Source organism: Syngnathus floridae, chromosome 14 (genome assembly GCF_059516105.1).
Source record: "Syngnathus floridae isolate MCC-2025c chromosome 14, RoL_Sflo_1.0, whole genome shotgun sequence".
In the NCBI taxonomy this organism is placed as follows: Eukaryota; Metazoa; Chordata; class Actinopteri; order Syngnathiformes; family Syngnathidae; genus Syngnathus; species Syngnathus floridae.
The window spans coordinates 3,747,781-3,774,908 of NC_142426.1; the positions used below are offsets into that span (position 1 = coordinate 3,747,781).

The window sequence follows — 27,128 nt, forward strand, 5'->3', positions numbered from 1 at the left end:
CCGATGCCATCGTGTTTGTTTCCTATCATCTCATTGATTTTAGGATTTTTTAAAAATCTTTTTTAGCTTTGTGGCAGTTCGAGCTTGACGTGCCCTAATGTGCCTGACAGATTGTGATGGCAGGGAGTGAGAAGGGGGGAGAAAAAAAAGAATCAATGTTGAAATCATTATTCCAGCATCCGATTTTGGCAGCGACGACACCTGTTGTTGGCAACCAGCGTGGCGCTTGCAAATCAACATCCTGCAGCTACAAATAACACAAGCATGTTTTGAATGGACTAAATGCTCTTCTCAAAATCATTACTGTATGGCATGTTGCTCCGGGATCGTGTTTTATTGTCGATGAATTGAGACTAGATTTTTTTTTTTTCTTTCAAGCATATGTAGGTGCCTCAGTAGGTGCCTTGACATACGAGTGACCCAATTTGCTCGTTTTTTGAGATATTATTTGTTTGATTCAATGTGTGAAAAACTGATTTAGAATTACGAGCGAGGTCACGGAACACCACCGTGCGACAGTTTGGTTGGCAGTACTTTACATCATGACACATTCTTGACTTTGGATAACCGCCTGTCTCCTCGCCTCCGTTCCACCTGTTTTCTTGGCCTCTTATTTCTAAGGCTCCACTTCATAGCCTACCTTGGATCATATCTTTTTGTCAGTACATTGACCCCCCCCCCCCCCCCCCCCAGTTTGGCACAGAATTTTTTGAACTTTTCTGTTCGTATTCGGGATTAAACATTGAAGCGTGGACAAATATTATCGGCATGTTTGACAGGACAGGACAGCTTGCGTCGCTGGACGCACATCAAGAGGCGGGATTTGTGAGATTATGGATGATGTTTTGATTTTGTTCTGCTTTTAAACGATCCCCTCATAAGCATCCATTTGATGTGGCATTTTGTTAAAGAACAAAACATACGATCTACGTTTCAGGTTGTTTAATTTTATTGACATATGGTGCAGTGACCAGCTGATGTACTGTAAAGAACTAAAACTAAAAAAGGTGCGTGTTGATCTTGTCCCAGTTGAAGGGACAGAAAGTATGTTGCCAGGTCAATTAATGCAGTCGGTTTGTTTTGTATCAAGCCACTGAACTGAACTGATTACACACTGAGCTAGTCTCTCAATTTGACTATTTATCGTTCCCGTAATTTGACAGTCTCTTGCGTTTGAATGGACTCCTGTTTCCTCTCTGCTGGCTTTGCTAATCAGGTAAAGATGCCAGTGAAAATGAAATGTGAAATGATTTTTCTTAATCCACTGTGAAAACCATCTAGTATTGCTGCAGCTTACCGCCGAGTTGACTTCATCAGCATTGTTTTCCCTGATGACATTTTGACCCCTGCCCCATTGTTACTTTGCCAGACCATGAAACAGTCCAACTGTGCTCTATTAAATTCTCCACTGCTTTTTTTTTTATTTTTTTTTTATATCCCTTGTCGAACAAATGACTTTTTTTTTTTTTTCCTCTCAGAACTGTCAAATTGCTCACTGGGATTAAAGAAAAACATCGTTGAGAATCTGGACACAAATGCATTCAAATGCATGCAGACGAGGAGGCAAAACAAAACATTGAACAAAAAAAACCTTTGTCATATTTATTTAGACATTATTTTTTTAGCTCTCTGGATATTAAACCCAAACACAGTGGCGTCGTTATGACAATTTATGGTGCTTTCTTGGCTGCAGAGCTGTGCACGAGGGTAAAAGCTCCATATGTCAGATGAATGCCATTGCTTTTCATCCATTTGTTAATTTTATTGCAACTTTCTAGCTTTGTCAAACTCAATATGGTCTTCATACCACTTTGCATTCATTTGGCTTTTTTATTTTTTTATTTTTTATTAAGTTGGAATCTCAGCCTTGGTCTTTTAACTTTTTTAGGTGCGTTTGCTTGAGACGTTGACACGAATGGGCTGCGTTGATCTTTTTTAAGATTCTTCTGTCATCACATCTGTCACGCGGCGCCCGCCTCCCACGGGAAAGGCTTTGTTTAGCACCGCGTATCGGAAATTTTCAAGGAGTCGCCACTGTTGTTCAATGAAGCGGCCACCAAAAAAAAAAAACCCTTCATTTAATTAGAGCGGTGAAAGCATTTTAGTCCGCACAGCAGCTGGTCCTCCATCATGTTTATTTACGTAACACAACACGGAATGAGTTCCGTGGTTCCATTAGGCCTACTTTTATTTTTCTGCTGATCACACAGCAAGTCGACATCTCTGCTGGTTCTCCGCATTCACAATCATGATGCAGCTGCAGGACCTCAGCTCAGACATGATGTTTTTACAGTCCGCTTGTTGCTTATCTTCTCGCAAAACACCTCTGCGTGTTCTCCCGAGCGCACACGCTAATCTCCACGGGTGATTACATTGACCCTGGGCCATTGATTAGACACCGTTGCGGCCGGAATGTCATTGGAAAATGCAAGCGGTGACCAATTGCTAGATCAAGAGGAGGGATTTAACCATAATAATATCGTTAGCCTGATTATGGAGTATTGAATTATGTTGGCAATAAGCTAGCAAACTTTCCCAAGTTTTGTGGTGGATGTGAATTCTTTTTATTTCAGTTTAGAAATGACGACGTGAATCAACAAAATGTAATTAGTGAAATAACAGTTTCACCGTGAGGTACACCGAGTTCTCGTGAGAGATGTGCCAAACGTGTGCTTGTGAGCATCTGGCGTGTGACGCGTGATTAAAGCACATCTACAGAGGGTCAAGTGCTTCCAGGCCAGTGTGCCTGATCTCAGCTGTCAGAGCAATATTAAATACACACACACACTGCACAAATATGAAATACCTTGTACTCATGTAGACGTTGGGTTAGACCCATGTCTCAAATCATCTTTCCCTATTGAAATGAATGAAAATGCCTGTAATCCGTTCCAGCCTCCCCTATAAAATTAGATTTTAATGAGGAAAAATAGCACTCCACAACATTGCGAATCCCATAATAATCACATCATCCGATAGAATAAAAAGATTTAAACAATTGTCACATCAATTTTAGGAGCAGTGTAAGATAAACATTTGGGATTCATTGAAACGTAGGAACTCAACTCATCAGTATTATTGTAATTTTTGTCTGCTCAAAAGACACTTTGAAGCACATAATAGCCCCATGCCTACAAATAAGGGAAAAAAAAATTGGGCTGGGGACGGTGCTTTGCTCAAGGGCACCTCAACAGTAGACTAACAACTAGTTGACATTTCTGCTTTTTAATTCTTGCTTTTTTGGTTCGCTGTGTGACTCCAACTCCACAAATGAACAAGTGGCGCGTCCCCTTTATCTCCCGCCACTCTCATTTTCTCACTTGGCTCTGAGCCCAGCAGTTACTTTAGGCCATTGTAGCTATATTTCTCTATCCAGGCCTATTAACCCCCCTGACAGTAGGTGGAATGAGGCCGTTTTGTTTCCTTTGGTGATTGCGTCAATTACTTAGCCATCCTGGCACTAATGTTGTGTAATACAGATAAAATGTTATACCCTAATATAGCTAATATTTTAGCCTGATATATATACTATATATCCTGATGTTATGGTTTTTCCCTAAAATGACTTGAAACGAGTGGCAATTTTCTTTTTTCTTTTTTTCTTAATTGCATTAGGAAACACATTTCAAAGAGTAAAAGCGATAAAATGCATAGATATGAATGACATGGATTTGGTGTACCGTATTTCCCGGACTATAAGGCGCACCTAAAAACCTCAAATTTTCTCACAAGTGCGCCTTATAGTCCGGTGCGCCTTATATATGGACCAAATTCCTCAATTTAAACTAGCCTGAAGCATTGTGTCATGAAATCAATCATAAGTGGCCCGCTGAAGACTATGAATCATGAATCAAAAAGACTATGGATCATTATTTTGTAATTATAAAGTAATTTGTTGCGTCTGAAGTTGAAATAAAAAAAAATAAAATAGAGAATGATTTGATTTGGATTAAAAATCTGACATGATGCATTAATGGTGCGCCTTATAGTCCGGTGCGCCTTGTATAAGGACAAAGTTTTAAAATGGGCCATTCATTGAAGGTGCGCCGTATAGTCAGGTGCGCCTTATAGTCCGGAAAATACGGTATATTTTTAAAACATACACTAAAAATGACATTGGAATTTTTTTCTAATCGGTTATATGGTGTTTATGATTTTTGCTTATCGTCAATATGAGCGGGAAAGCTCTGTGGCACACAGCTGCTCTTAATAACCATCATTAGCTTCCCCAAATCACATGTAGTGACGCTCCCTTCATCCAAACTCTTAAAATAGCCGTATAGCACAACACGGGAAGAAGCAGCTGTGAAACAGACATGTAGCTTATCAGCATCAAAAACAAGGAATCGACTTTTACCTCTTTACCATTTCCGGCTCCCAGTTGGAGAGATCAATTGGTTGCCGCTGAAATGTTACAAATGGACCTGTTACAAATTTGCTGGCAAACATGATTCACTACAAAGTCTCACAACTTGACTATAAAATTGTTCATTCCGAGCACTTCCTTACATCACACATCTGAACTGACTTTAAAAGATGCTTTATTAGTCACTCCATTTTCCCTAGCCATCCCCTTTGTCAGCCTGAAGCTCGGCATGATGGATTTGCGACATGATAAACCGGAATCGTCAGGGGTCCATCTGCTTTTCAAGGTTAATTTGTCCACCAACTTGAGCCGGCCGGGTAAAACAATAAACAGATAAGAATCAGCTGCCGACGTTGGATAAATGTTGCCCTAGCTTTCGGCATTGGCGGTCAACTGCTATTTCAGATCTTTATCCAATTGGTGCAACTACTTGAATCCGGCGACTGACTATTTTAATTCTTTAGACCAGGAGTGTCAAACTCATTTTTTCCACGGGCTGCATTGTAGTCATAGCTTTTTTCGGAGGGCCATTATGACTGTCAACCCAAATAAATGTATGAGCACCTCATATTATATACAGTAAAAGCGACAAAACAAACTGACAGATAACTCGTTTTCAAATCAGACGAGTAAAAACTGGTCAAATATTTTTTAAAAACGATATTAAAAGTGAAGACAGTTTGCAGTTCTAGTAATGACACACGAATTTGATGCACAATTTGTCTTTGCGGGCCACATAAAATGATGTGGCGGTCCGTATCTGGCCCCCGGGCCTCGAGTTTGACACCTGCGCTTTAGACATTCGAGTCGTGCATGCCGAAGCCTTCGGTTAGGAAGGAAAATACGGCCACTGTCAGGGTACCTAATCAATGAGAGCATCTGAAACCTTCCCTCTTAATAATTCAACAACACACGTAGCCAGCATGGGCCTTCACGATGAGTGATCACATGACCCTCCAGCTAGCAGCAGGTGGCATCCTGCAAAAGGCAACTATGCACAACACCAATAAAGTTGATTCACTTCTGTTTGTGTGCTGGCATTTTTAACAATCGATAAAATGCTCAATACAAATATTCAGTTGTGAAAAGCAAAAAAATGAGGCAACCAAGAGAAAAAGAAACGCCCTAAACTTCCAGTGCTCAATAAAAGAGCAATGCATCCACTGACACAAACTTCAACTGTCATTGACAGATGCGGAAAGGCAAGTACACGTTAGAGGTTAACGATGGCCAATCCCATCAAGCGTGACTGTCAAAGTCGTCTACCTGGATAGAACATTCGCAGATGGAAGGAAGGCAGCTATATTTAATGTTTTTAATTACCCCGTGTTTGACCCTCTGAGTGTCCCTGGAGTCACGAAATGACACTGACTGACTTTGACTTAGCATGAAGCATTTTACATTACTGGTTATTCGCCACAAGGAAAAAACAAGCAGCCAAGGCAAAGCAGATGACTAATATTAGCCAGTGAATGGATCATGTCAACATGGCAGAGGAGTTAATCCACTTTGTTGACTGGCTTGTTGAATGTCTGTTTTAGATTAAGATGTCTGGTCAAACAACTGGAGAGAGGCGAAGCTTCCCTCGCCGACCTCAAGAAGAACCTCGAGTATGCCGCGTCTGTGCTGGAATCGGTTTACATCGAGGAGACCAGGTGAGCTTTGATAGATCTGTCGGTGCTTTTTATTCTTCTACGGATTTGGATGAAATGTTGCGTGTTTCACCCGTGATGTGGAGCAAGAGTTTATGAGAGAATTTTGTTGCCCGGAGTACGAGATATGTCCAGGATTATGGAATTATGTAAACCGCTCCGTCATGTGGGTCCAAGCAGATTAGTGGCGGCGATAGCACGAGCACCCAAATTGTGCTGGCTTTGAATGTTGTCACACATCAGGGCATTTTAAGAAGCCAACTTATGTAAGATGTGATGAAATTCGATGGATGTCGCTCGCTAGGATTTGGTTTTGATCCCCTTGTCAGACCGCCGCTAGCCCAATTTGAAATTCTCCTTTCAGGCGCTTGGTGGACACAGAGGATGAGCTCAGCGACATCCAGTCCGAGTCGGTACCGTCGGAAGTGCGTGACTGGCTGGCCTCCACCTTCACACGCCAGATGGGCCTGATGCTGCGACGCAATGAGGAGAAACCTCGTTTTCGAAGCATCGTCCATGCCGTCCAGGCGGGAATATTTGTTGAGAGGTAAAATGAAGGACAGTGTTCCTCAACATGCTGCTTGCTGATCGAAAAGAAAAAAAAATCACCCACCCAAACCATGTCTAATATAAAAGTATTGCTTTGGCGTCATATTGTGACATCATTTGTCCCAATTCATATATTTTTTTTTATTTTATTTTGACCTATCTTTTAAACTATCGCAACTATCGTACCTGAACTCTCACAACTCATTCACACTCAGCAGCACTTATAAAAAGCCAGGAATTCATCAAAATAGAAGCTTCAAGCTATTTAATGCCACTCCCATTTGAAGTTTCCTGTCAAACTAAACATACAAAAAAGAGAACCAAATGTCGAGTATTAAAAATTACTACTATTTGCCTTCAGAAATTCTGCTTCATGTAAATGCTAACACACAAGTCAAAACACCATTGACATGCTAACAACTAGCTTCGGCGGTTGTCGTTTTCAAAGCAACACATTATTTATACATTCATAATAATATAATATAACAAGACTCACAGGCATATATTCTTTATACTACTTCACATATGTAGTTTTTTTTCTGTCAAATGTATCATTGTGTTTTATCTCTTCCAAACAGGATGTACCGACGCACCTCCAATTTGGTGGGACTCAGCTACCCCCCTTCCGTTATATCTGTGCTGAAGGTATTAACGCATGCACTGCAAAAACAAACATAAGCAAATAAGGAATAATATTTTGCACACAGTATGGGATCACTCGAATTCGGGCAGAAAATACGCTCCGTTTAATATTTTATCACAATAAGCTTGATATGCACCTCTGTTATTTTATTTAAGCAATTTAAATGTTTGAACAACACTTCAGAAAAGATCAATTAACACCCTTGGGGGGGGTAACAGAGTGTATGACACTTTTTTTTTTTTCCCTCCCACAGAATGTTGACAAGTGGTCATTTGATGTGTTTGCTCTGAACGAGGCCAGTGGCGATCACGCGCTTAAATTCATTTTCTACGAGTTGCTCACCAGATACGACCTCATCAGCCGCTTTAAGGTACAGTACTACCCTTATCTCCGTAGTTTAAAAAAGAAGAAAATACTGTAATACCAAAATGATTTACATATAAAAAAGCAATAGCAAACAAGAAAGATTTGTTGTGCAGCCTTGACTGTCATTTTACACACGACGCTATCTGTGAAGCTATTTTTTTTTACTCTAATAGCTGAGGACACTCCAAGTAGTGACAGTACGCCAGTGTAAATGATGAAGGCAATGAAGCTTGCATAAATGTGTAATCACACTCCAAATGGTGCACAATCCATTTTATGGCACCGGCCCGACTTGCTGTGGGGCAATGGTCTATAACACCATGCGTGTACCAGTCAGATGAATCGGAAAATCCGTTTTTCAGTGTCACCCAGCAACACAACATTGCCCGTTTTGTCATGAGATGCAAATCAACACAATTGCCATTTTGACCATTTCTGGGCATCCTTCAAAAAGCATGTTCAGATTTCCTCATATTGCCACATGTTTTCAAGTTGGATGTGGGCGGAGCATGTCATGGAATCAATGCATTCTGATTTGCTGGGATGAAAGTTAGCAGTTTCAGCGATCCATCCAAATTTCATTTCATTGCTGCTCCCTAACTTAATTTTCTCTGCTCACCAGATCCCCATTTCTGCGGTTGTGTCATTTGTTGAGGCCTTGGAAGTGGGATACAGCAAGCATAAAAACCCCTACCACAACTTGATGCATGCTGCTGATGTCACACAGACTGTTCATTATTTATTACTCAAGACCGGCATGGTGGTGAGTATGTCGGACTTTTATTGCTTTAGGTCTCAGCGCAAAGCGAATAACCAAGAAGAAAAGATCTTCAAAAAAACGAATCCATCAGTTGATAAATTTGCAAATGCTAGACCACAATTACGTTTTTCCTCCACACAAAAAACAGCACGAGAGTCTTCTCATGGCCAAATTCCATTGAGCCACCCCTCGCTTTTCTTTCATCACCCTAATAAGATGGCCGTGACAGCCAGCCAGCCAGCCGGCCGGCCGGCGACATGCTGCTTTTTCTGCGGGCTGTGACTCGCACAGGAAACCGCATTAGCGCCGTGACCACAGGGCTCCCGGGAGAGCCGCAACGCAAGAGCATTTGTCATTCCGCACGCCCTCCAGACTCCATTAAATCAACAATCAACAGGTCGTTCATAAAGCAGGCCTATGTGCAAATACACAAGGGGCTCTCTCTTATTCTTGATACACTATTCTGATTAATAAGTCATAATAATTGTACATTTAAAATATGGTGTTGCATACCCAGATAACAAGCCAAAAAAAAAGGTTAAAAGTGTGCCATTATCCTCCAGGGGCTAGTCATTCAACTAAATGTAAAAATGACACCATTAGTATCTAACTTGTCTTCTCTAAACTCTCTTGTGACCTTCCCCCCTTGTCTTCTCCATCACCCGTTTGTTTCCATCCATCCCAAACCGTTAATGTATTCCCCGCCTCCGCATCTTCAAAATTGAACCTTCCTTGCTTTTCCATTCACTGCCTCCCCATTTCTCATCGCTTCATTGCTGTCTATTATTCCCTCCTCTGCGCATTCTTTTTTCATTCATGACTGCCCTTTCCATCCTATCACAACCCCCCCCCCCCTCCCCACTCCCCCCGCCACCCCAAGCATTGGTTAACTGAGCTGGAGATCTTTGCCATGATCTTCGCAGCGGCCGTGCACGACTACGAGCACACGGGGACTACAAACAACTTCCACATTCAGACAAGGTAATGGATCATAAAATCAAAAGCGCCTGGGCTCTTGACTCCGAGATCGATGCCCTCATTTACCAAGGCGAGAAGGGCCCCGGCTGCTGGTGCAGCAATAACATAAGAGGAAGGACAAGAACCCCAAATAGAGCTGCACGGCTTGTAAAATAAAGACTTATTTCAATGTGTAAGGGAAGGGCATTCAAAGAAATGGACTTGCTACTTTAACATAATTTTTTTTTCTTTTTCGATTGAATCGTTTATCCTGCCGAGTGATTAATGACACCCCCCTACCTTGCTTAATAAAAAAAAAAATGTAGAATGACTTGAAATTAGTGTCAAAGACAGGAATATTATATTACCCCAATATGATATGGTGACATCTTATAAATTATGCAATTGTCCGGAGGGTTATTAATGATAACTAAAAAGTTGAAATGAGTCAAATCAACTCAAAGTCAGGCAAGTTCCAGTCACGTTGAAGTGATAATTGCACAAGTCACGTAATATCTTATCGAGTAGTGCCTCATTTAAGCAGCCAAAGAAATGAACAAAGTTGTATAAAATCACGGATTTGCCATCATTTAACAATACAGCAAAGATGTGTTGAATCGTGACGTGATTTCCATTTTGGCCGCCATTGCAATCCATTAAGTCTTCACGCAATTTAACCTCATTGATATCAACATTAGACTGATCTCATTCCATGAGGATTATTCAAATTCCCGAACTATTCAAAAAAATCCTGAGATAAGTTTCAAATATTATCAAAGCTATCTCTCTAATTAAAAGGAGAATCGGGTCGCTCATAAAGATGATAATGGACGATTTGTTGGGCGTCCTCCTCCCCAGGTCCGACACGGCTATCTTGTACAACGACCGCTCGGTGTTGGAGAGCCACCACGTGAGCGCGGCCTACCGCCTGCTGCAGGACGACGACGAGATGAACATCTTGTACAATCTCTCCAAAGATGACTGGAGGTCAGAACGAACGAGAGGGAGCCGGGGAAATAAAATACAGTAAATAAAATTAAGAGAATAAATAATAGGAAGCGGCGATACAAAAGTTCAGGGGCAGGACCTCAGTGTGCACATTACGTATTCATTGTGAAGTCGCTTTTTTTGTTCCGCGGCAACTGACAAGCGCTTTCAAGGTCCAACAGTTTTACACTCGCCGAAACTCTGATCATATATTAAAGCAGACAGCGGCAATCCAATTTTCGTCGTCTGAGCTTGGACCTGTCAAAGAAAGACATTTATAAATAGCTCGCAAAGTCGGCTGCCGGCTGCTGGCTTTTTGCCCCACCAAGCTTTTAATTCTTTTTTTTTTTTTTAACCCCTACCCAGGTTTGTGACACTTTTTTTTTCTTCCCATTTTGTGTTTTTCTGGCAGGGAGCTGCGTGCTTTGGTGGTGGAGATGGTGCTGGCCACTGACATGTCCTGCCACTTCCAGCAGGTGAAGGCCATGAAGAACTTCCTGCAACAGCCTGAGGGGTCAGTTGACTTTATCCTGCAGTTTCAATCTACAAGGGGGAAGATAGAATAATTGTGAGTGAGTGAAGAGTGCTGACTGGATGGTATCCTCCCATCACACACACACACACACACACACACACACACACACACACACACACACACACACACACACACACACGAGAGATTGCACTTTGTAATGCTGAATGGACTGTAAAGTAATTTGAGGCCGGCTGCTGCAGGCCTGACGCAAATGGGATGAGGTGGAGAAATGCGAGCCGTTTTTTTTCGCACCCCCCCACCACCCTTTCTTCCTTCCCTTGATGTTTAACCTTCCATGTGTGGTTTTCTTCTGTCTCCTTTACATTTTTGTGTGGAATCCATTTGTCAAGCGTGACCAGTTTTTAATACTATCAGAGGCAGCAGTCATGGCCGATAATGTGAAATGATCTTCACAGCATATTGCAGCGAAACAGACCATTAGTCTTAAGCGGGCAATCGCGTTAAATACGTTTTTGTTGTTGTTGACCATATCGTGGATTGAAGAATTGTTGTCAAATCTCAGGTCAAGGCAGTAATGTGTGTTCCGCCTTTTTACCCAACCGTCTTCCTAATTTCTCCCGAGTCTTGCCTTATGTTCGCCCACCTGTCTCTTTTTCGCTTTTATTCATTGTACGCTGCATTGTATGCATTATTTTAGCTACTTAATGGGAAGCGATTGAAATGCGCATTTGGATTGAAGTGACGCTTCATTTATTGCCGTCTGCAGCATCGATAAGCCCAAAGCCCTGTCCTTACTGCTGCACACCGCCGACATCAGCCACCCGGCCAAAAGTTGGGACCTTCACCACCGCTGGACCACCTCTTTGCTGGAGGAGTTCTTCAGACAGGTGAGCAACCTTCTTTTGGAGTAAATGTTGTGTGTGAAGTGTATTTCAAAGGGCTCTATCAATGATAACAAGAAAAGATGATGGCTGTGGAGGTCAAATGAACAATGTGCCCTCATTTTACGCTCCTTCATTATCAAACGCTCCTATTGTCAATATGGCTCCTTTTGTTATTGTGGTATCGCAAGGCTTTTTTTTTTTGCCTCGAGGGACACGTTTTGTCAATAAACAGCTTCTGCGCACAAGGCCAACTCCCACCTCTATTTCTTGTGTGCTCAAAAAGGGAAAATGAAACGCAATTTTTTTCCCCCAAAGGCGGTCGGCGTGCCGAGCAGGTCATCAAGCCTGTTGAACGGTGTAGCGAAAGCAGGGCCGCCCCCTCCCTTAAGAACATGGGGCTTCGTACACTGTGAGGCTGGCACAGGGGACGCATTTGCACGGTTATTTTGCCCTGAGCAAGAGCGTGGTTTTCACAAATGATGCTTGTGCCACCCAGGGGGACAAAGAAGCCGAGCTTGGCCTTTCCTTCTCGCCGCTCTGTGACCGAAAGTCCACTATGGTGGCCCAGTCCCAGATCGGTGAGTCACAACAGCATCTGTGTACCATCGGGATGAAAAGTTGGCCAGCAATTCATCCCAAAATGAATGTCCCGCCTCTACTATATGTAATAACTTCCGGTGTGGTCTCACGCAGGTTTCATCGACTTCATCGTGGTGCCCACTTTCACCGTACTGAGCGACATGATGGAGCGCATTGTCACGCCGCTCATCGACGAGGCCTCGCACTCGGGTCTGGCGGGCTTCCGGCGCTCCAGGTGGGCACCATTTTAAGAGGCTCTTCTTTCAAAAGTTACACAATTTGTTTCTGTTCCGTGGAGTTGCCCTCATCTTTCACTCAGCACAAGCACACTTCTCAAAAGTAATCCCGATTTTTCTGGGATTGAAATGGCAATGTGGAGTGCTGCATAGAGCCCGTGCCCCCCCCCCCCCCAACCCCCCCCCAAAAAATAATCCATCTAATGACTAACTACTAGAGTGTCCTAATGAAAAAAATGATCTGTGTAAAAGTCCGCTTTAAGCCTCCCTTCAGCTTTCACATCAATATCGGCCTGCTTATCAGTGCGCTCAGCAGCCGCCTTAACTGAGCATAAATCTCATGGCCGTGGCGATTTCTGCTCACCTGATGGGCTGAAAGGCGTCAAGGCTCTTCATCTTCCATCATGCCGCTTATTGCCGCTTTCGGTTATCTGTAACTGTCTGGCCGTTATTGCTCCCCTCTCAGCGCTCAGACGCTGGCGTCAAGACCAAAGTGAATCATCTCAACGCACGCAGGATGGATTGCTTTGCCTCGCTCGCGCATCTTGGCACGTTCCCCTTGCCCGAAGGATGAATGCTGCCAATTTCAGGGACGTCCCGTCTCCTCTAATCCCATCACAGAGCTGTCACATGATAGGACGCTGCTTTTATTAATCTATTCTATTGATGTCAGGGTGGGGAGGCCTATGAAAGCGATTTAATCTAATCACAAGTTAACAGGAAATGATACAAGTTAGGCACTCGACTGGACTACACACACCCACACACATCTGGCCCAAATTGCGCCGCGCTTTCCGAGCATGAGCATTCACTTCTTCGATGGGATTGAGGTCTGGGCTTTGTGTCGTCCACTCCGGGACCAAATGACCAATGTGTGCTTTGGGTCATTGTGTAGTGAGAAGACCCAGCCATGAGGTCTAGCTAGGATGGACTACGAGCTGATTTCTGCAACTTAATTTTCTATTTTTACTGGTGTCATGTGAAAAATGTGCCTGGTTTGTGGTCTGAGTTCCTCTGCTTTGTCTGAACAGTCTGAACAGTATTAGCTCGGAGGAGGCCAAAAGGCACAGCGTCAAGAGCTTGGCCTGCGACAGCTGCTCATCGGGTCAGAGCCCCCTGCTGGCCGTAGACATGAAGAACTTCAAAGCGCTGTGGAACGAGGAGGTCTATCAGAACAGGGAGCGATGGAAAGCGCAGGCCACCAAAGGTGCAGCTTTTTCTATATTTTAAATATTTTGAGTTTCAGTCCATCACGAAGAACTGCTCAAGTTTTTTTTTTTTTTTTTGCCTTTTATGTTTAGTATTTATACCTGCAGCATCTGTTTACACCCACACAAATTCGTACACTCATTTTTTACTCCAAGGTGGACTTGAATATAAATCCGAAGCTTTATTTCAGCTCACTTCTGTTTCCTTCCCACTCTTTAAAAAGCAACCTGCCATTATTTGCTTCCACAACTCATGAGCTGGTCATTTGCTCTTTAATCAATCAATCTTGCATATGTCTGACTTTAACTTTGCGAAAGTTGCTTCCTAACTTGTCAACAATGTCTATCTAACCTCAGAGGCGGAGGAACGAGCCAAAAGGGAGGCGGAGGAGCGAGCCCAGCAGGATGACGCCATGGAACCTCAGGAGGACAGCGCCGACTCGACCGAGTCCAAAGATGACCAACAAGAAGCGGGAGACCAGGAGGCGGAGTCAAAGCCAGACGCTGATGAAGCGACATCGCCGCCTGGGCCCGCCGCCGCACATAAGAGTCCCTCGCTGCAGAACGGTAAGCTTGTCTTTGTCGTTGGGCTGGGTGAAGCAGCATGTGGCTCACTAAATATTGTTATGTGCATGCCGATTGATATAATTTTGTGTTTGTAATCACCATGTTGAGTTCAAGTGGGACAGCAGCTGCCATATTAGTCTGAGGACCTTGTTTACTGCACTCGAGCTGCTTGGTGTAAAATCTTTCTTGCCAAGAATGCACTAACTAACGGATTTTCATGCATATCAAATTTAACTCGAAATCCAAGTGTTTGGATTTATCGACATTGGTCATCCAATGTATCAAAGTTGTATTTCAATGCATGGCTTGCTTTTGATGGCTTAGGAGAGTTGTCTGAAGGCGCAGACTCTCCGGGAAGGGAAGAGACCAAAAACATGGCGATTGATGGTGAGTGGATGAAAATAATATTTTATGATGGCCAAACACACACACACAGGCAAAACAAACCTATTCAGGGGTGAGCTGGAATGTGTTCACATGCGGGAAATTTTTATACGCAGGTTCCAGTACACTACTAAAATTTAAATGATTTGCTGCACATCATAATTCAACTCCTCGTGTTTTCTATTTTGTCTTTGACACAGCGGAGGTGGCTATGGAATGAGAACGCCGACCTGGACCACGGAGGGTGGGAAAAGCCAATTACTTGGACTTTGTCGCCCTCTAGAGGATCACACGATACTGACTGACGGCTTCACTTTTAAGAGTTTTTGTTTTGTACATATTCCGCCACGATTTTGTCCCCTGGACATCTTAGCAACTTTTACTTTGTAATTCTCCATAGTTTCAAGCCTGGTGAAATGTTACATTTAAACTGCAAAGAGGGAAAATTTTTCATGTTCTTGTTTTTGTGTGTGTGCATCCTATTCATTTTTTTTTTTTTACCCAGAATTTTGTTTTGAAAGTAAATGGCTTCTATTGCTAACGCAACCTGTCACGTAAAACACTTTTTTTTTTTTTTAAAACAACATATCGCACATTTTTTAACTTATTTGTTCTTCTGAATGCCTTGTCTTGTTTTTTTTTTTTGTTTTTTTTGTTTTTTTAAATGTGCTGCTTTTCCCCTGCTCTGCAACTCTAAGATGCAAATATTGCTGACTGTGCATATGTAAAATAACAATTCTCTGCTTTAGCTGTTAATGTAAATGCATACTTGTAGTTAAGCGCAAGAAAAATGGGCAGTATTTGCATTCCCTATTTAACATAATTGTGCACTTGTGCAATATTATTTGGGTATAAATCCATAGTGCCAAGATGTTGGCATGCGATATGCTTCTTTTTGGAGAATAGACACAAAAAGGGAGAATTGAACTGACACATTTCTAGGAATGAGAGAAAACCAATTCTTTTTTTTAACCTTCATTTTCCTTTTTGACATGTTTTTTTATGATAGGGCGACGTCACGTGCTGTGAAAAGTTACTTTTCTCTCGATCTACCTGTGTGCCTCTTACTGTTACATGTAACTGCACCTGTTGGAACCAGCCGTCATTGTTCCTGCAACTCGCTGATAATGTTTTATGTGCTCTTTTCGTGCCGTAACAGTTCGCTTCCTCTTTGCCTTCCGTTTTGCCATTGTTTTTGATTTATTTTACTTTTATTTTTGTGTGGCTTGTTTTTTAATGTGATTTTCTTTCCCCCGTCCTCTCATTATTTTTTTGAATGCTTTTTTCTCATTTAACTTATATATTGTCATATTTAAAAATTCATATTTTTTTTCATTTACTTCACTTTCAATTTGTTTTGTTTGTGCTTCACAGTTTTTCCAATGTGTTTTTCATTGTTATTCTTTATTTACGTATAATAATATATTGGGCTGCTTTGTTAATTTATATTTTATGTATTCATTTTCATTTATTGTATAGTGGGTTGCATTTTTTTTTTTTTTTTACTCTGCCCCATACATATTTTTTCATTCACTTTTTATTTCACATTTTATTTCTTTTGTCTAGTTCCTATAACCTGTTGCAACCTTTCTCGTTCTGTAACAATGTGTTTATTTTTTACAAGTGTATTGTGTGTATGTGTGTGTGTGTGTGTGTGTGTGTGTGTGTGTGCTCTATAATTTCCTCCTTGTGTTTAAAGCAAACGCTTGTGACATTGTCAAGTAATCTGTTTGTTGTGCTTTTCCATGCTCTTGCTGTATTTAGCAGGCGTCGTCGACATCATTGTTGGATTTCTTCTCCACGTGGTGTTGTTTTAGTAACAATCTGTTCCCCACGCTCGCACTCCAGCTTAGATGATTGATCTCAAAAGTCTCGAGGTCAGGTGGGTGTGCGAGGTTTAAAAAAGAAAACAATGCCGGTAAATACTTAATGTGTATTTCTGATCTCCTCACTGTGACCTGCTCAGATTATGACCTGTGTGCGTGTCGAGAGAGATGTGGTGGACTGCTTCGCATTTCAGGTATTTGTAAGAGACCTTTTTGTGTCATTCAGTTTTTATTTTGATTGTTCATTAATGGTTGAATATTCATTTGTAACTTGGCTGTCAGATGTGTGGCCTAAAATAGCAACACAAAATCCAACGGACATTTGTGCCTTCAGATAAGAGTGTCCCCATTTAGGAGTTTTTCAATACAAGTCCATCACTTAAACTATTTTTTATTTTTTTACATTGATTTGCGAGCACAAACAAGTGTTGTTGGCGCCAGTGAATTGTCAAACTAAACCTAAAAGCAACATTTACATCTTGTGTGTTGAAAACAACCACAAAAATTTCCTCTAGGAAAATCTTAGCTTAATGCTAGCATATATTGGGAAATCCCATTGATGGGCTAGCACATAGCATCGATAGTTGTAGTTTTAGAACCATTGAATGTTTTCACACAAATGGTGGGGCAACACATGCACGCAAATAATCTAACAATACTCCTAGGTACTTTATATATTTATCCTCTATGAAAAGATATAACTTTTTTTTTAAGTGGTAGGCACAAATAAGTTTAGGGCCTTTTAAACTACTTACAGCAGGAATGTTTGTTGCTTGATTACAAAATCACAAGATGGATGCCAATCAGTCCGCCAAATCTCTCGCGTGAGTGAGTGAGTGAGTGAGTGAGTGAGTGAGTGAGTGAGTGAGTGAGTGAGTGAGTGAGTGAGTGAGTGAGTGAGTGAGTGAGTGAGTGAGTGAGTGAGTGAGTGAGTGAGTGAGTGAGTGAGTGAGTGCAGGTGTGTGTGTCACTGTTTCATCGCGGGTGTGTGCCACCATGCTATGTGACTGCACAGCTGTATCAATAAAGTGGACTCAAAGGGCTCAGATCCTGTCAGTATGTCTTTATTCGAAACTTTGTCTCGCTCAGATGGGACCTGTATGTATATCGCACTGCTGTCAAACTTAAGGCCCGGGGGCAAGTTACGGCACACCACATCATTTTACGTGGCCCGCGAAGACAAATTGTGCATCAAATTCGTGTGTCATTACTAGAATTGCAAATCGTCTTCACTTTTAATATCTTTTTTTTATGTATTTGACCAGTTTTTACTCATCTGATTTGAAAATGTTATTTGTCAGTTTGTTTTGTAGCTTTTACTGTATATAATATGAGGTGCTCATACATTTATCATCAAAATGGCCCTCCGAAAGAAGCTATGACTTCAATGCGGCCCGCCAAAAAATGAGTTTGACACCCCTGCCTTATACGCATATCGGATCTGAACCATAAAGGCAATGGTTGTTTTTTGGTCCCCCGCTAGAGGGAGCCAACGCACCACTACCAAGTCACGCTCTGCAACAATCCATAGTGGTCGGCATGCATATTCATGTTGATGTGCGGAGATGGCGGAGGGCGACAAGCAGAAGGCCAATGTTAATTCAATTACACGCCAGCTGTTCCCCTAAAAGCTCGTGTTTGCACTGGAACACACGTCTTCTATTAGGCCAGGAGCCCCTGCAGCAGTAGGCTGCCAGGATGCCACCACTCCTTCTTCTTCTTTTTCTTCTTCTTTGGGCTTGCGGCTGATTTACGGAGCCTTTGTTTTGCACCATTACTCTATTTAATAGTCAATCTGCTCGCAAGTGAGATGTGCAAATGAGCTTGTACGCTTCTTTCCAAACATGCTGTGTGTGTATGTGTGCTAGGAAATAAAAGCGTGCACGCGCACGCACACACACGTACACTTATCTTATATGGATGTGAGTTCACTGGCTTTATCCATTGCACGCTTAATAAAGCAAACACATATTTCACACTCGATGTTGCTGCTTTACATGTGCAATTGCGCTCCAACCATCCATCCGTGCGAGTATGGGAGGGGAGGGGGGGTCTTTTGTGCTCCACCCCACCTCCTGTCCCGTGCAGGAGGAAGAGCAGGGATGGCGAGAAGGTGTCCTCCACCAGTCTGTCCTTCTCTTGCACTTGTATGGATGTGTTCTGGTCTTCCTATTTATTTGCGGCACTGGCTTTGCCTTTTCTTTGTGTATTTTATTCCAAACTTTATTATGTGTTTAGATTAGAACGTTATTTATCCCACAGTGGGGAAATAATGTGTATTCCCACTTTTCGGGCCCAGTTGCCGTTTTCATGTGTGCATCAAAGACAAAATAAGATGACTGAATTCAGTCCATATGTCCAGCGTGTAAAGGAGTGTAGATGAATTCAATTTGCAATGAGTGATGGAGGCTGAGTGTGCATGTGTGTGTGTAATTGTGAATTGGCTGCAGTGTTAAAGAGGCGAGCGAGTGGGGAGGAACGAGGAAGTGCTTCTGTTGGCACCCGAGCTTTTACTTCCTGGAAGCTTTTCAGGTTGCAAACGGGGGTCGCTTGCCAACTCTTCTCCATCCACCATTCCGACAGTAGGGAGGGAAGACCCCCAACTTGTTCTCATGCAGACGTCAGATGTCGCCTGCCAATCCATGTAAGATCTCACTTCATGTTTGTTGGAGTGAATTATTTTTTGTGATCATATTGATTGATTCATGGACTTTGCACACTTCTCCTGTCCTTAGAAGCACCGAGCTCGTCCCGCTTATTCAAGTCATATTACGTCCTTCAAATTCCTGTTTTGTAGTTAAATTGATTTCAATTAAAAGTGTTTCCTATACGACTGGTGACAGATGCTAAGGTTAGAAGTCTGTCACGTGACTTCATTAGTGGCCTCTAAAGTGAAAGTGTGCCTCACATTAAAAGATCACTTGATGTCACACTTTTTTTTTTTCAGCCGAAGTGGAGGAAGACGAGGACACTTGATGAGACGCATGGAGGAAGTAGGGGATTCTCACATCAACGCCTAGAGTGTCGATTAGGTGAGAAAACGCCTGTCAGTCATCTCAGCATCAGGTCTATAAAAAAAAAAAAAAAAAGAATTGCCATAAAAAAAATGTAAAGTTAGTGGAGTGCTCTTTGTTCTCAATGTGGGGGAAACTTCAACTTTCCATGTCACCGCACATTTTAAGCAGTTAAAGTTATGACACCTTTTAAAGCATTTCTTAGTTTCATTCAAACCGTTTTTTTCCTCATTCCCAATTAAAGTTAACTGTAAAACGTGAAACACAACAGATTTAAACAATGATGTATTCAAACATCAAATGGTTCAAATCAACTGTATAATTTATTTGGATGAAGACCCGCTACTTTAATGCCAACTTAGAAAATAAAATGCCATAAATGAGCTAACAGAAATGAGCATTGATGTTGCTGCACTCAAAAACCTTTCAAATACTGCTACCTTCAAGCAGAAACAATCACAGAGCATCCAGCAAAGTATAGTTGCTGCCAATTAACCCTTTATATTTCTAAATAAGTTCCAAAATAATGGTAATTAACATCTATTTTGCAGTGCTGAACTCTTTTGCAACGGATTGGTGCAACAAGATGTAGACATACAATCTAACAGTACTCACAGGTATCCTTTATCTCCTGTGCAGAACAACTAATATTAGTGCCGTACTGATAACCACAGAGACATTTCTATGATTGCCTCCAGAGTTCTAAATTAAACACGCCCGCCCCCGCTGCAATATGATTGGCTGCTGCATGAACGTTATGCCTAAAACTCGAATTTTGATTCGTTTCAAAGAGAAAAGATGATCTGAGATACAAATATGATCGCGCAATGAATTAACGACATATCTCAGGGCTTCACTGTTTTTGCACACAAGCTATTAAAAACTTAATTTTGTGCAATTTGTCTCCAAGATCTGCATGTTTATTGCACATTTATGTTGTCACTGCAATTCATCATGGACTTTATGGAAACCCTACATAAAACTCATTAGCAAAAACTCACTTAAATAGGAGAAGCTGACACATTTTAGCCCAAAAAAAACCCAAAAAGTATTTATCTTGTCGCTCGGTGAAGCGACAGATTGAGCGTGTGTGAACAGATTGCTTTCGCTTTGAGGGAGAAAAAAAAAAAAGGGTGGCGCGCCCCCGGCAACATCTCACACGTCTTGCGACAAACATCTTTACATTCTACATTTTCAACAACACATCCATTATGCATGACACCAGCCTGCACACCCACGGAAATACCTGACTGCCATCTACTCCCATTGTCATATAGAAATTGTGTGTGTGTTTGTGAGTGGGAGGTGTGGCCAGCCCGAGTTCCACAGCATATGGAGCTTCTAATTGGCTAGAACAGCACAGCTGGACGACACCGGTGCAGTGCAAGACCTGACCCTCTGCTAATCATTCCCAAAATCCTCGCTGCACTCGCCGGCGATGGGCAGGTGTGTGTCAGGGTGTAGCAAAGCAACCGCCGCCAAAAACCTCTCCGGTATTTCACAACTGGAATTGTTATTTTTCCTTTCTTTGATTGGGTTGAAATTAAAGCGACAGTATATAATATGACTTGGCTAGCCAGGTTAGCAATAGCATTTATGCTAACGATACTGCTGTTAAAACGCCTGCCAATAATTCGTCCTACCTGTTGGCAAACGTGACAAAATAGAAATTGAATAGAAAAATCTGTCATAATCTGTGTTTTTGTTTAGATTTATATTTGGTTTTATGTTATGTCTTGTCTTTTTGTAGTGTCCCTTTAATCAAGTCCATCTCATATGAATTTTGGGTCGGGCCTGTTGGAGTTCACCTGCTTCATACCAGTTTGCTTGTATTCCTTTGTTTGTTGCTCCTTGTTATTTTCTGTTTCTTTTTTCTGGCCTTGTTGATGTCTTTTTTTTTTTTTTACTTTTCCCACGACCATAACTGTCCCAATGCTTACTCGTGCATGCTTGTCCCCTCATATCCCGTTAATCTTAATCTGGGGTTTGCTATGATATGCTGTGAGTGAACCACAAGTGTGAGCTTTAACAACAACCAAAAAAAAAAAACATCTTTTTTTTTTTTTTATCATGTCATTTTCGCTGACTCGACCGCGCCGCTTCACGCCTCGCGCCCGCCTCCCCTCGGCGTTGACATCCATTGAGTAAAATGCGGCGTAAAAGCTGATAATGTGATAATTAAAAGCGCTGACAGGCGGGAACGCATCTTAGCGGAGCTCCACCCACGAGTGACATCTCCTTAAAGCGGCGCCGTCACTTTTTGGGTGATTGACGGCCTTCGACCTGGCACTGGCCAACATGGTCCAGGCAGAAAAAAAAAGTCGGTCTCTCACGCTTTCTTCCCCCTCTTCTCGAGCACACAGTGATTTATTACCTGAACAGACAAGAGAACTAATTAGCGGAGTAATTAATTAATATAAATTTGCATATTTGCATTTTCAATTAGTGCAGTCGACTGATTAGTCTGAGATGGGGAGTTGGACTCATCAGATGCTGCTGAAACACACGCGTGCACACACACACATTGTATTTGGATGACGGTATATCTTTTGTCTTCATGTCTTGTAATGTCCAATACAGAAAGATTGATACTGGGCTTTAATTGATTCTCCTTGTAACAAGGTCATTGGCTGGCATACGCGTGCGTGTGCGCGTGTGTTCCGCATAGCTGAGGAGCGCATGCAACCATATCAAGTGGCAGCTGTGCCCCCGGTGTGATGTTGGCAGCCTGCCACAGAACGTTCTTTTTTTTTTTTTCTTTTTATATATTTCTATCCTCGGGGTGCACTTAATGTTTGGAGTCCCGAGGAGCTCCGGTAGCAAGCACACCTCTTTGTCATCATCATGCACAAATGTGACTCTAAATGTAAAACTTGAAGAAACATGCATAGTTTAGCCTAAAGCTAATGCTAACACATAATGTTTTGTAATCCCCTTTAAGCAACTGACATTTGAACCCCACACTCAATAAGATAGGGCATTGTCATATATTCTTTATCCTATCCAAGGAGCTGAAACTTCAATCATATACTGCCCCCAAGTGGCTAAGGCCGGCAACAGCACAATGGTCATTGATTTAAAGTGTGTCAAAATTGTTTTATTGTATGTATTTCTATTGATGTGGGTTATTGCTGTCACAAAAAGATGAAGTTTGATCTCAAGGCACTCACCGGCCACAACATTAGGTGCACCTGCACGGGAGCAGGCACCCAAATATATTGCATCTTTTCCTGCTCGCTTTTATGATTGCACCTTGCTCACAGTAGAGTATGTAAGGATTTACAAGGTCTATCAAAAGCTCCATTTGAATCATTTATGTGTAAGCAACAAGGAGTGAACAGAAGGACCACCTTCACGTCATCCTTCTTTTGGTTTTACTTTCCCTCGTAAACATGCCTTCATATAACCGTGTGACTTCATATAAACGTAAGGCCGTATGTTTATCACCCCGCATTGACTACCGAGTGACCTGTGAAGATTTGGATTCCCGCTTTGCTTAGTGTAAAAGTTGATTTTTCACATGTACACAGATGTGCAAACATACCTGTGTACCTGTTGACAATGCAGACGTGGACGCATAAAATCCGTTTTGCACGCGTCTTGCTTGTTATCTTCTCTGCCGCTCTGCACCATGCAGGAGGGTCCCCAGGGACCCACAGAGCACGTGGTCCGGGCTGCCATGAGACGTCAGCAGCAGATGGCACCAGCAGCTCCATGCATACCGGCTGCTGGCACCAGTGGCAGACAGTCCTGAAGAAGACAGCGAAGAGGAGGAGGAGCAGAGAGGAAGCCTGAGTGTGCTCTTGTCATTATTGCTGTCATCTTTTTGGGGGGGTGCATGAGCGACAGGAGGTTTGGGAACATGCAGGCTGCACGCTGACCCCCCTCCCTGCATGGTGAGTGTCTTTTGGTGTTAAACTCGGGCTTTTTGTCATCTAAAAAAAAAAAAAAGAGAGAGAGAGAGAGTTTGAATGCAGTTCCTTTAGGATTGCAAAGATGCCTGCATGCTAGAAAGTTTTTTTTCGGGAGTGGAATTGCAAAATAGTTCAGAAGAAACGTTCTAACCACTTAAAATGTTTTTTTTTTTGGTTGTTGTTTTTTTAAGCAGGAATTATGTTGACTCTGCCATTCGACGACGCGCACACGATGTGTGAGCCACGCTTCGGCGCCAGTTACCCCCGCGGAGGTGCCCCCGAAGAGCGAGCTTCCCCTCGCCCTCCTCACCATCTCCACGATGACGACGAAGACGACGACGAGCCGTGCAGGTCCACCGGAGACGACGGCGCCTCCTCGGATCGGGACTACGAGCAAGAGGACGGCGGCCTCCTGCTGCACAAGAAGCGCGGGCCCCGGAAGAAGAAGGCCAATAAGGAGCCGCACGATCGCTCCAGGATGCGGCGGCAGGAGGCCAACGCCCGGGAGAGGAGCCGCATGCACGGCCTCAACGCCGCCTTGGAGAGCCTCCGCAAAGTGGTGCCCTGCTACTCCAAAACGCAAAAGCTGTCCAAAATCGAGACCCTGCGCCTGGCTAAGAACTACATCTGGGCTTTGTCCGAGACCCTAAGCGCCGGCAAGAGACCCGACCTGCTGGCGTTTGTGCAGACCCTCTGCAAAGGATTATCGCAGCCCACCACCAACCTGGTGGCGGGCTGCCTGCAGCTCAACGCCCGGAACTTCCTCACTGACCACAACGGGGAAGTGGTGTTCTCCGGGCGCTCTCCGTACGACCCGCTCTACTCCTCGTCGGCCTACCCAGGTTCCGAGGTGAGCGCTCCCACCACCGGGCACGGCAGCTCCGGCCCGTCGGACCCGGCAAGCAAGCCGTTCCGCCACTACGGCTACTCGGGCGCCTACGAGCCGTCCTACGCGTCCCCAGAGGCCGGCAGCCCGCACTTTGAGAGCCAGCTGAGTCCTCCCGTGAACCTGAACGGCATTTTCGCTTTCAAGCATGACGAGCCGCCGGACTACGTCAAAGGGGGTCACCACTACGGAGTGCGCTACTGCGGCGCAAGCGGACGCGCAGCCCTGGCGCACGGCTCCATGTACCGGGTGGCCCCGGAGGGCCGCTACCCGTACGATCTGCACGTCCGTGGCCAATCCTTCCAAGCGCAGGGGGAGCTCAACGCCTCCTACCACAATTAAGATGCACAAACTCTCATTTCTGAACACCAAACTGCTTTGTCTTTTCCCCTCAGATCAACTCCATCAAAAGTCTGTACTTTGGACGCCGAAGCACAACAAACTTTGACCGTCACAAGTCAATGAAAATGTCCAAATCCACATCATAATTCGTTGAAGAGGCATATTTGTATGATTTACATGTCATTTGGGGGGATCGTATTAGGTTATTATCAATTTAGAATTGAGCAATAACATGGCAATGAAGCTATGCAAATGGCATAAAAACGGTTAAAACGTGACATCTAAATTGTTCCGGGACAAAATACATGTGCGTGAGTGTGGAGTAAATTGTGTTTTAATAGAGTGACTGTAAATTACGAGTACTTATTTATTGGTTTATTTATTTATTTATTTATTTATTTGAGCCTATTTATTGACGGTGGATTATATATGATAGAATTATTGTACATTTCAAAACCGTGTTATGTGAAGGATTTTATGTTATTGTTGTCGTCCATTGGTGGTTTAATATTCCCATGTGTCACATTCCTTAAAAAGACACCACTGTTAATATGCAATGACATTAATTTTGGGGGATGAAATTTTGTCATTTGTTAACAAATTATGTCATTTTTGAGGCGAGGAGATGGCCAAACCGTTACACGTAATGGATCGAAACCTTCGCGAAGTAATGTTCATGTTGTGATGCGCTTGTATCATTGACCACAATTGAATGAATAAATGAATTATAGGGGGAAATCAAAAGGTATTAATATATTGATTGGTGTGGAGGGAAATCTAAATGTTTGTTGTTTTTTAATCCTCTTTTGGGCGAATTGTGCACTTTTAGGTAAACTCAATCCCCGCGCTTGGATGAGTTGGAGGTGCTGGATTCGGGCCAGACTGCGCAGACTGTGCTCTCCAGTCTTCCCAGTCTGCAGTTTGTATCACAACAAAAAGGTAATAATTGTGTTGTTACATTTTTAAACTTCTCGAATGACCATTTGAATGCAAAAGTCTAAAATGCTTATATTCGCGACGCGCAAATTTAGCTGAACGTCTTTTGGCAGCCTTACAAGCGTGATCTTGATTTTTAAAACGAGACTGTCTAATTAAAAAAAAGCACCCTATTAATAAAATTGTAATTGTTTTGGGTGAGATAAACGAAGAAAAACAGCACCCTCCCAAAAGTTTTTGCTAGTTTTAACGAAAATTGATAGGGCATCTACTATTCCAATGTTTTTATTCAATATTTAATTCAAATGTAACATACATAACGTAACATGACACACATTCTTATTCCCCTTTTTTTTTTTTGGTCATAGCTTTATTTATGCCACCATTTAAAAATTAAAACCAAATTATGTATTAGCTCTTGACACTGCCAAATAAATTTTAAGTAAAAAAAAAAAAGTGTTATTTATACAAGGCCATATTTCCACTTAATAACTTTTGAATAATAAACCACGTAATTTTTATTATTGTAAAGCAAATTGACAAACTTCAAAAACGATATCTGAAATATTTTCTTCCTCAGAAATTGAATAAAGCATCAACATCAACTAACACAATTGACGTGCGTTTATTCGGGACGTATTCATTGTGTATTTTTTGTGTGCGTGTACAAACACAAGTGAATTTAAAAAATATGTATTCTTAAAAGAACAACATTTCATAGCATGGCTAATTTGGGAGACACGACGTGACGAGAAAACCTGTTTCTTAGCGCTCATTTTCTCCTGTCATCATTAAAAGCGGTGGTCCCTCGAGGGACCTGCAAGCACCTCTTTAGCCCCCCCAAACTCCACATTTGTCCCACTCAGTGTCACTCCCTCCGGCTTGTTACTATGCATGTGTTTGGACAGGAGAAGTGGGCTTTGAGTCGTTAGTTGGGATCGGTGAAGTAGGTGGTGCTTCATGGGCAAGCAAGCGACAGTTTAACACGGGGTCAAACGTGTACGTGTCCCCCCACCCCCTCCCCTACTCGTCTCCCCACCCCCACCCCCCGCCAATGCGTTCACATGCTCATTATACACGCAGCATCTGTCCCACTTGTGTGGGTGCCGCACGAAGACGAACGCACTCCATCTATTGTTTGTGTACATTATTTATATAGTTGGGAAATGAAGCAGTTGGACATTTTAAATCAACTAATTGATGAATGGAAGCTGAGCTGAAAGCATGGAAGGACAATGGGAGGGAAGGATGGAAGAATGGAAGGAAGGAAGAGAGGGAGGGAGGAAGCAAGGATGGAAGAAGGGAATCCGGATGGTTTCAGGAAGATGATTGAGGAAGGAAGGAAGGAAGGAAGGAAGGAAGGAAGGAAGGAAGGAAGGAAGGAAGGAAGGAAGGAAGGAAGGAAGGATGAAAAGAAGGGAAAATATTTGGCACACAGATGGTGTAGTCACCTAAATGTTGAACAGAGGCTGTGATTTACCGAAGTCAAATTCCTTGTTTGGCACGCTCAAACATGGCGAATAAAAAACTCTTGAATCTTGAATCTTGAAAGTGTTTTAAGAATGTGGGAGGTGAC

General features: G+C 42.7%; 2 protein-coding genes and 1 long non-coding RNA gene across 12 annotated transcripts in view; 2 read left to right on the top strand and 1 right to left on the bottom strand.

The window, feature by feature from the left end:
* pde1cb (phosphodiesterase 1C, calmodulin-dependent b) overlaps nucleotides 1-17,506 on the top strand; it is a 37,373-nt gene extending 19,867 nt beyond the window's left edge. For 5 of the 8 annotated variants that reach the window (XM_088396693.1, XM_088396694.1, XM_088396698.1 and 2 more), the window contains 15 exons: nucleotides 5,908-6,021; nucleotides 6,383-6,565; nucleotides 7,146-7,212; nucleotides 7,464-7,580; nucleotides 8,199-8,339; nucleotides 9,217-9,317; nucleotides 10,152-10,280; nucleotides 10,693-10,794; nucleotides 11,543-11,663; nucleotides 12,157-12,238; nucleotides 12,354-12,474; nucleotides 13,507-13,682; nucleotides 14,041-14,250; nucleotides 14,575-14,637; nucleotides 14,835-17,506. In XM_088396693.1, the coding sequence (XP_088252819.1) occupies nucleotides 5,908-6,021; nucleotides 6,383-6,565; nucleotides 7,146-7,212; nucleotides 7,464-7,580; nucleotides 8,199-8,339; nucleotides 9,217-9,317; nucleotides 10,152-10,280; nucleotides 10,693-10,794; nucleotides 11,543-11,663; nucleotides 12,157-12,238; nucleotides 12,354-12,474; nucleotides 13,507-13,682; nucleotides 14,041-14,250; nucleotides 14,575-14,637; nucleotides 14,835-14,854 (1,747 nt within the window). In that variant the 3' untranslated portion in view covers nucleotides 14,855-17,506. The remainder of the gene's footprint in view (nucleotides 1-5,907; nucleotides 6,022-6,382; nucleotides 6,566-7,145; nucleotides 7,213-7,463; nucleotides 7,581-8,198; nucleotides 8,340-9,216; nucleotides 9,318-10,151; nucleotides 10,281-10,692; nucleotides 10,795-11,542; nucleotides 11,664-12,156; nucleotides 12,239-12,353; nucleotides 12,475-13,506; nucleotides 13,683-14,040; nucleotides 14,251-14,574; nucleotides 14,638-14,834) is intronic. The other 3 variants (XR_015862638.1, XR_015862639.1, XM_088396695.1) reach the window with 3 other exon arrangements.
* On the top strand, nucleotides 16,597-25,379 carry neurod6b (neuronal differentiation 6b). 3 transcript variants are annotated; one of them, XM_088396720.1, is made up of 5 exons: nucleotides 16,597-16,654; nucleotides 18,911-19,104; nucleotides 19,408-19,492; nucleotides 23,112-23,370; nucleotides 23,580-25,379. In XM_088396720.1, the coding sequence occupies exon 5, from the start codon at nucleotides 23,588-23,590 to the stop codon at nucleotides 24,614-24,616; it is 1,029 nt and encodes a 342-aa protein (XP_088252846.1). In that variant the 5' UTR covers nucleotides 16,597-16,654; nucleotides 18,911-19,104; nucleotides 19,408-19,492; nucleotides 23,112-23,370; nucleotides 23,580-23,587; the 3' UTR covers nucleotides 24,617-25,379. The 3 variants fall into 3 exon arrangements, with proteins under 3 accessions (XP_088252846.1, XP_088252845.1, XP_088252848.1); XM_088396719.1 differs by having other exon boundaries at nucleotides 23,583-25,379; XM_088396722.1 differs by lacking the exons at nucleotides 16,597-16,654; nucleotides 18,911-19,104; nucleotides 19,408-19,492 and adding an exon at nucleotides 19,517-20,920 and having other exon boundaries at nucleotides 23,583-25,379.
* On the bottom strand, nucleotides 18,480-24,190 carry LOC148387103 (uncharacterized). Its single transcript, XR_015862651.1, has 3 exons — nucleotides 23,699-24,190; nucleotides 23,019-23,409; nucleotides 18,480-19,528 (listed from the first exon to the last, which is right to left on the bottom strand). It is a non-coding gene; the product is annotated as an uncharacterized LOC148387103 (long non-coding RNA).
* Nucleotides 25,380-27,128: the final 1,749 nt, after the last annotated feature.

Coding starts and splice junctions, on each gene's coding strand:
- neurod6b (XM_088396720.1), top strand. CDS start 23,588: ATGTTGACTCTGCCATTCGACGACGCGCACACGATGTGTGAGCCACGC.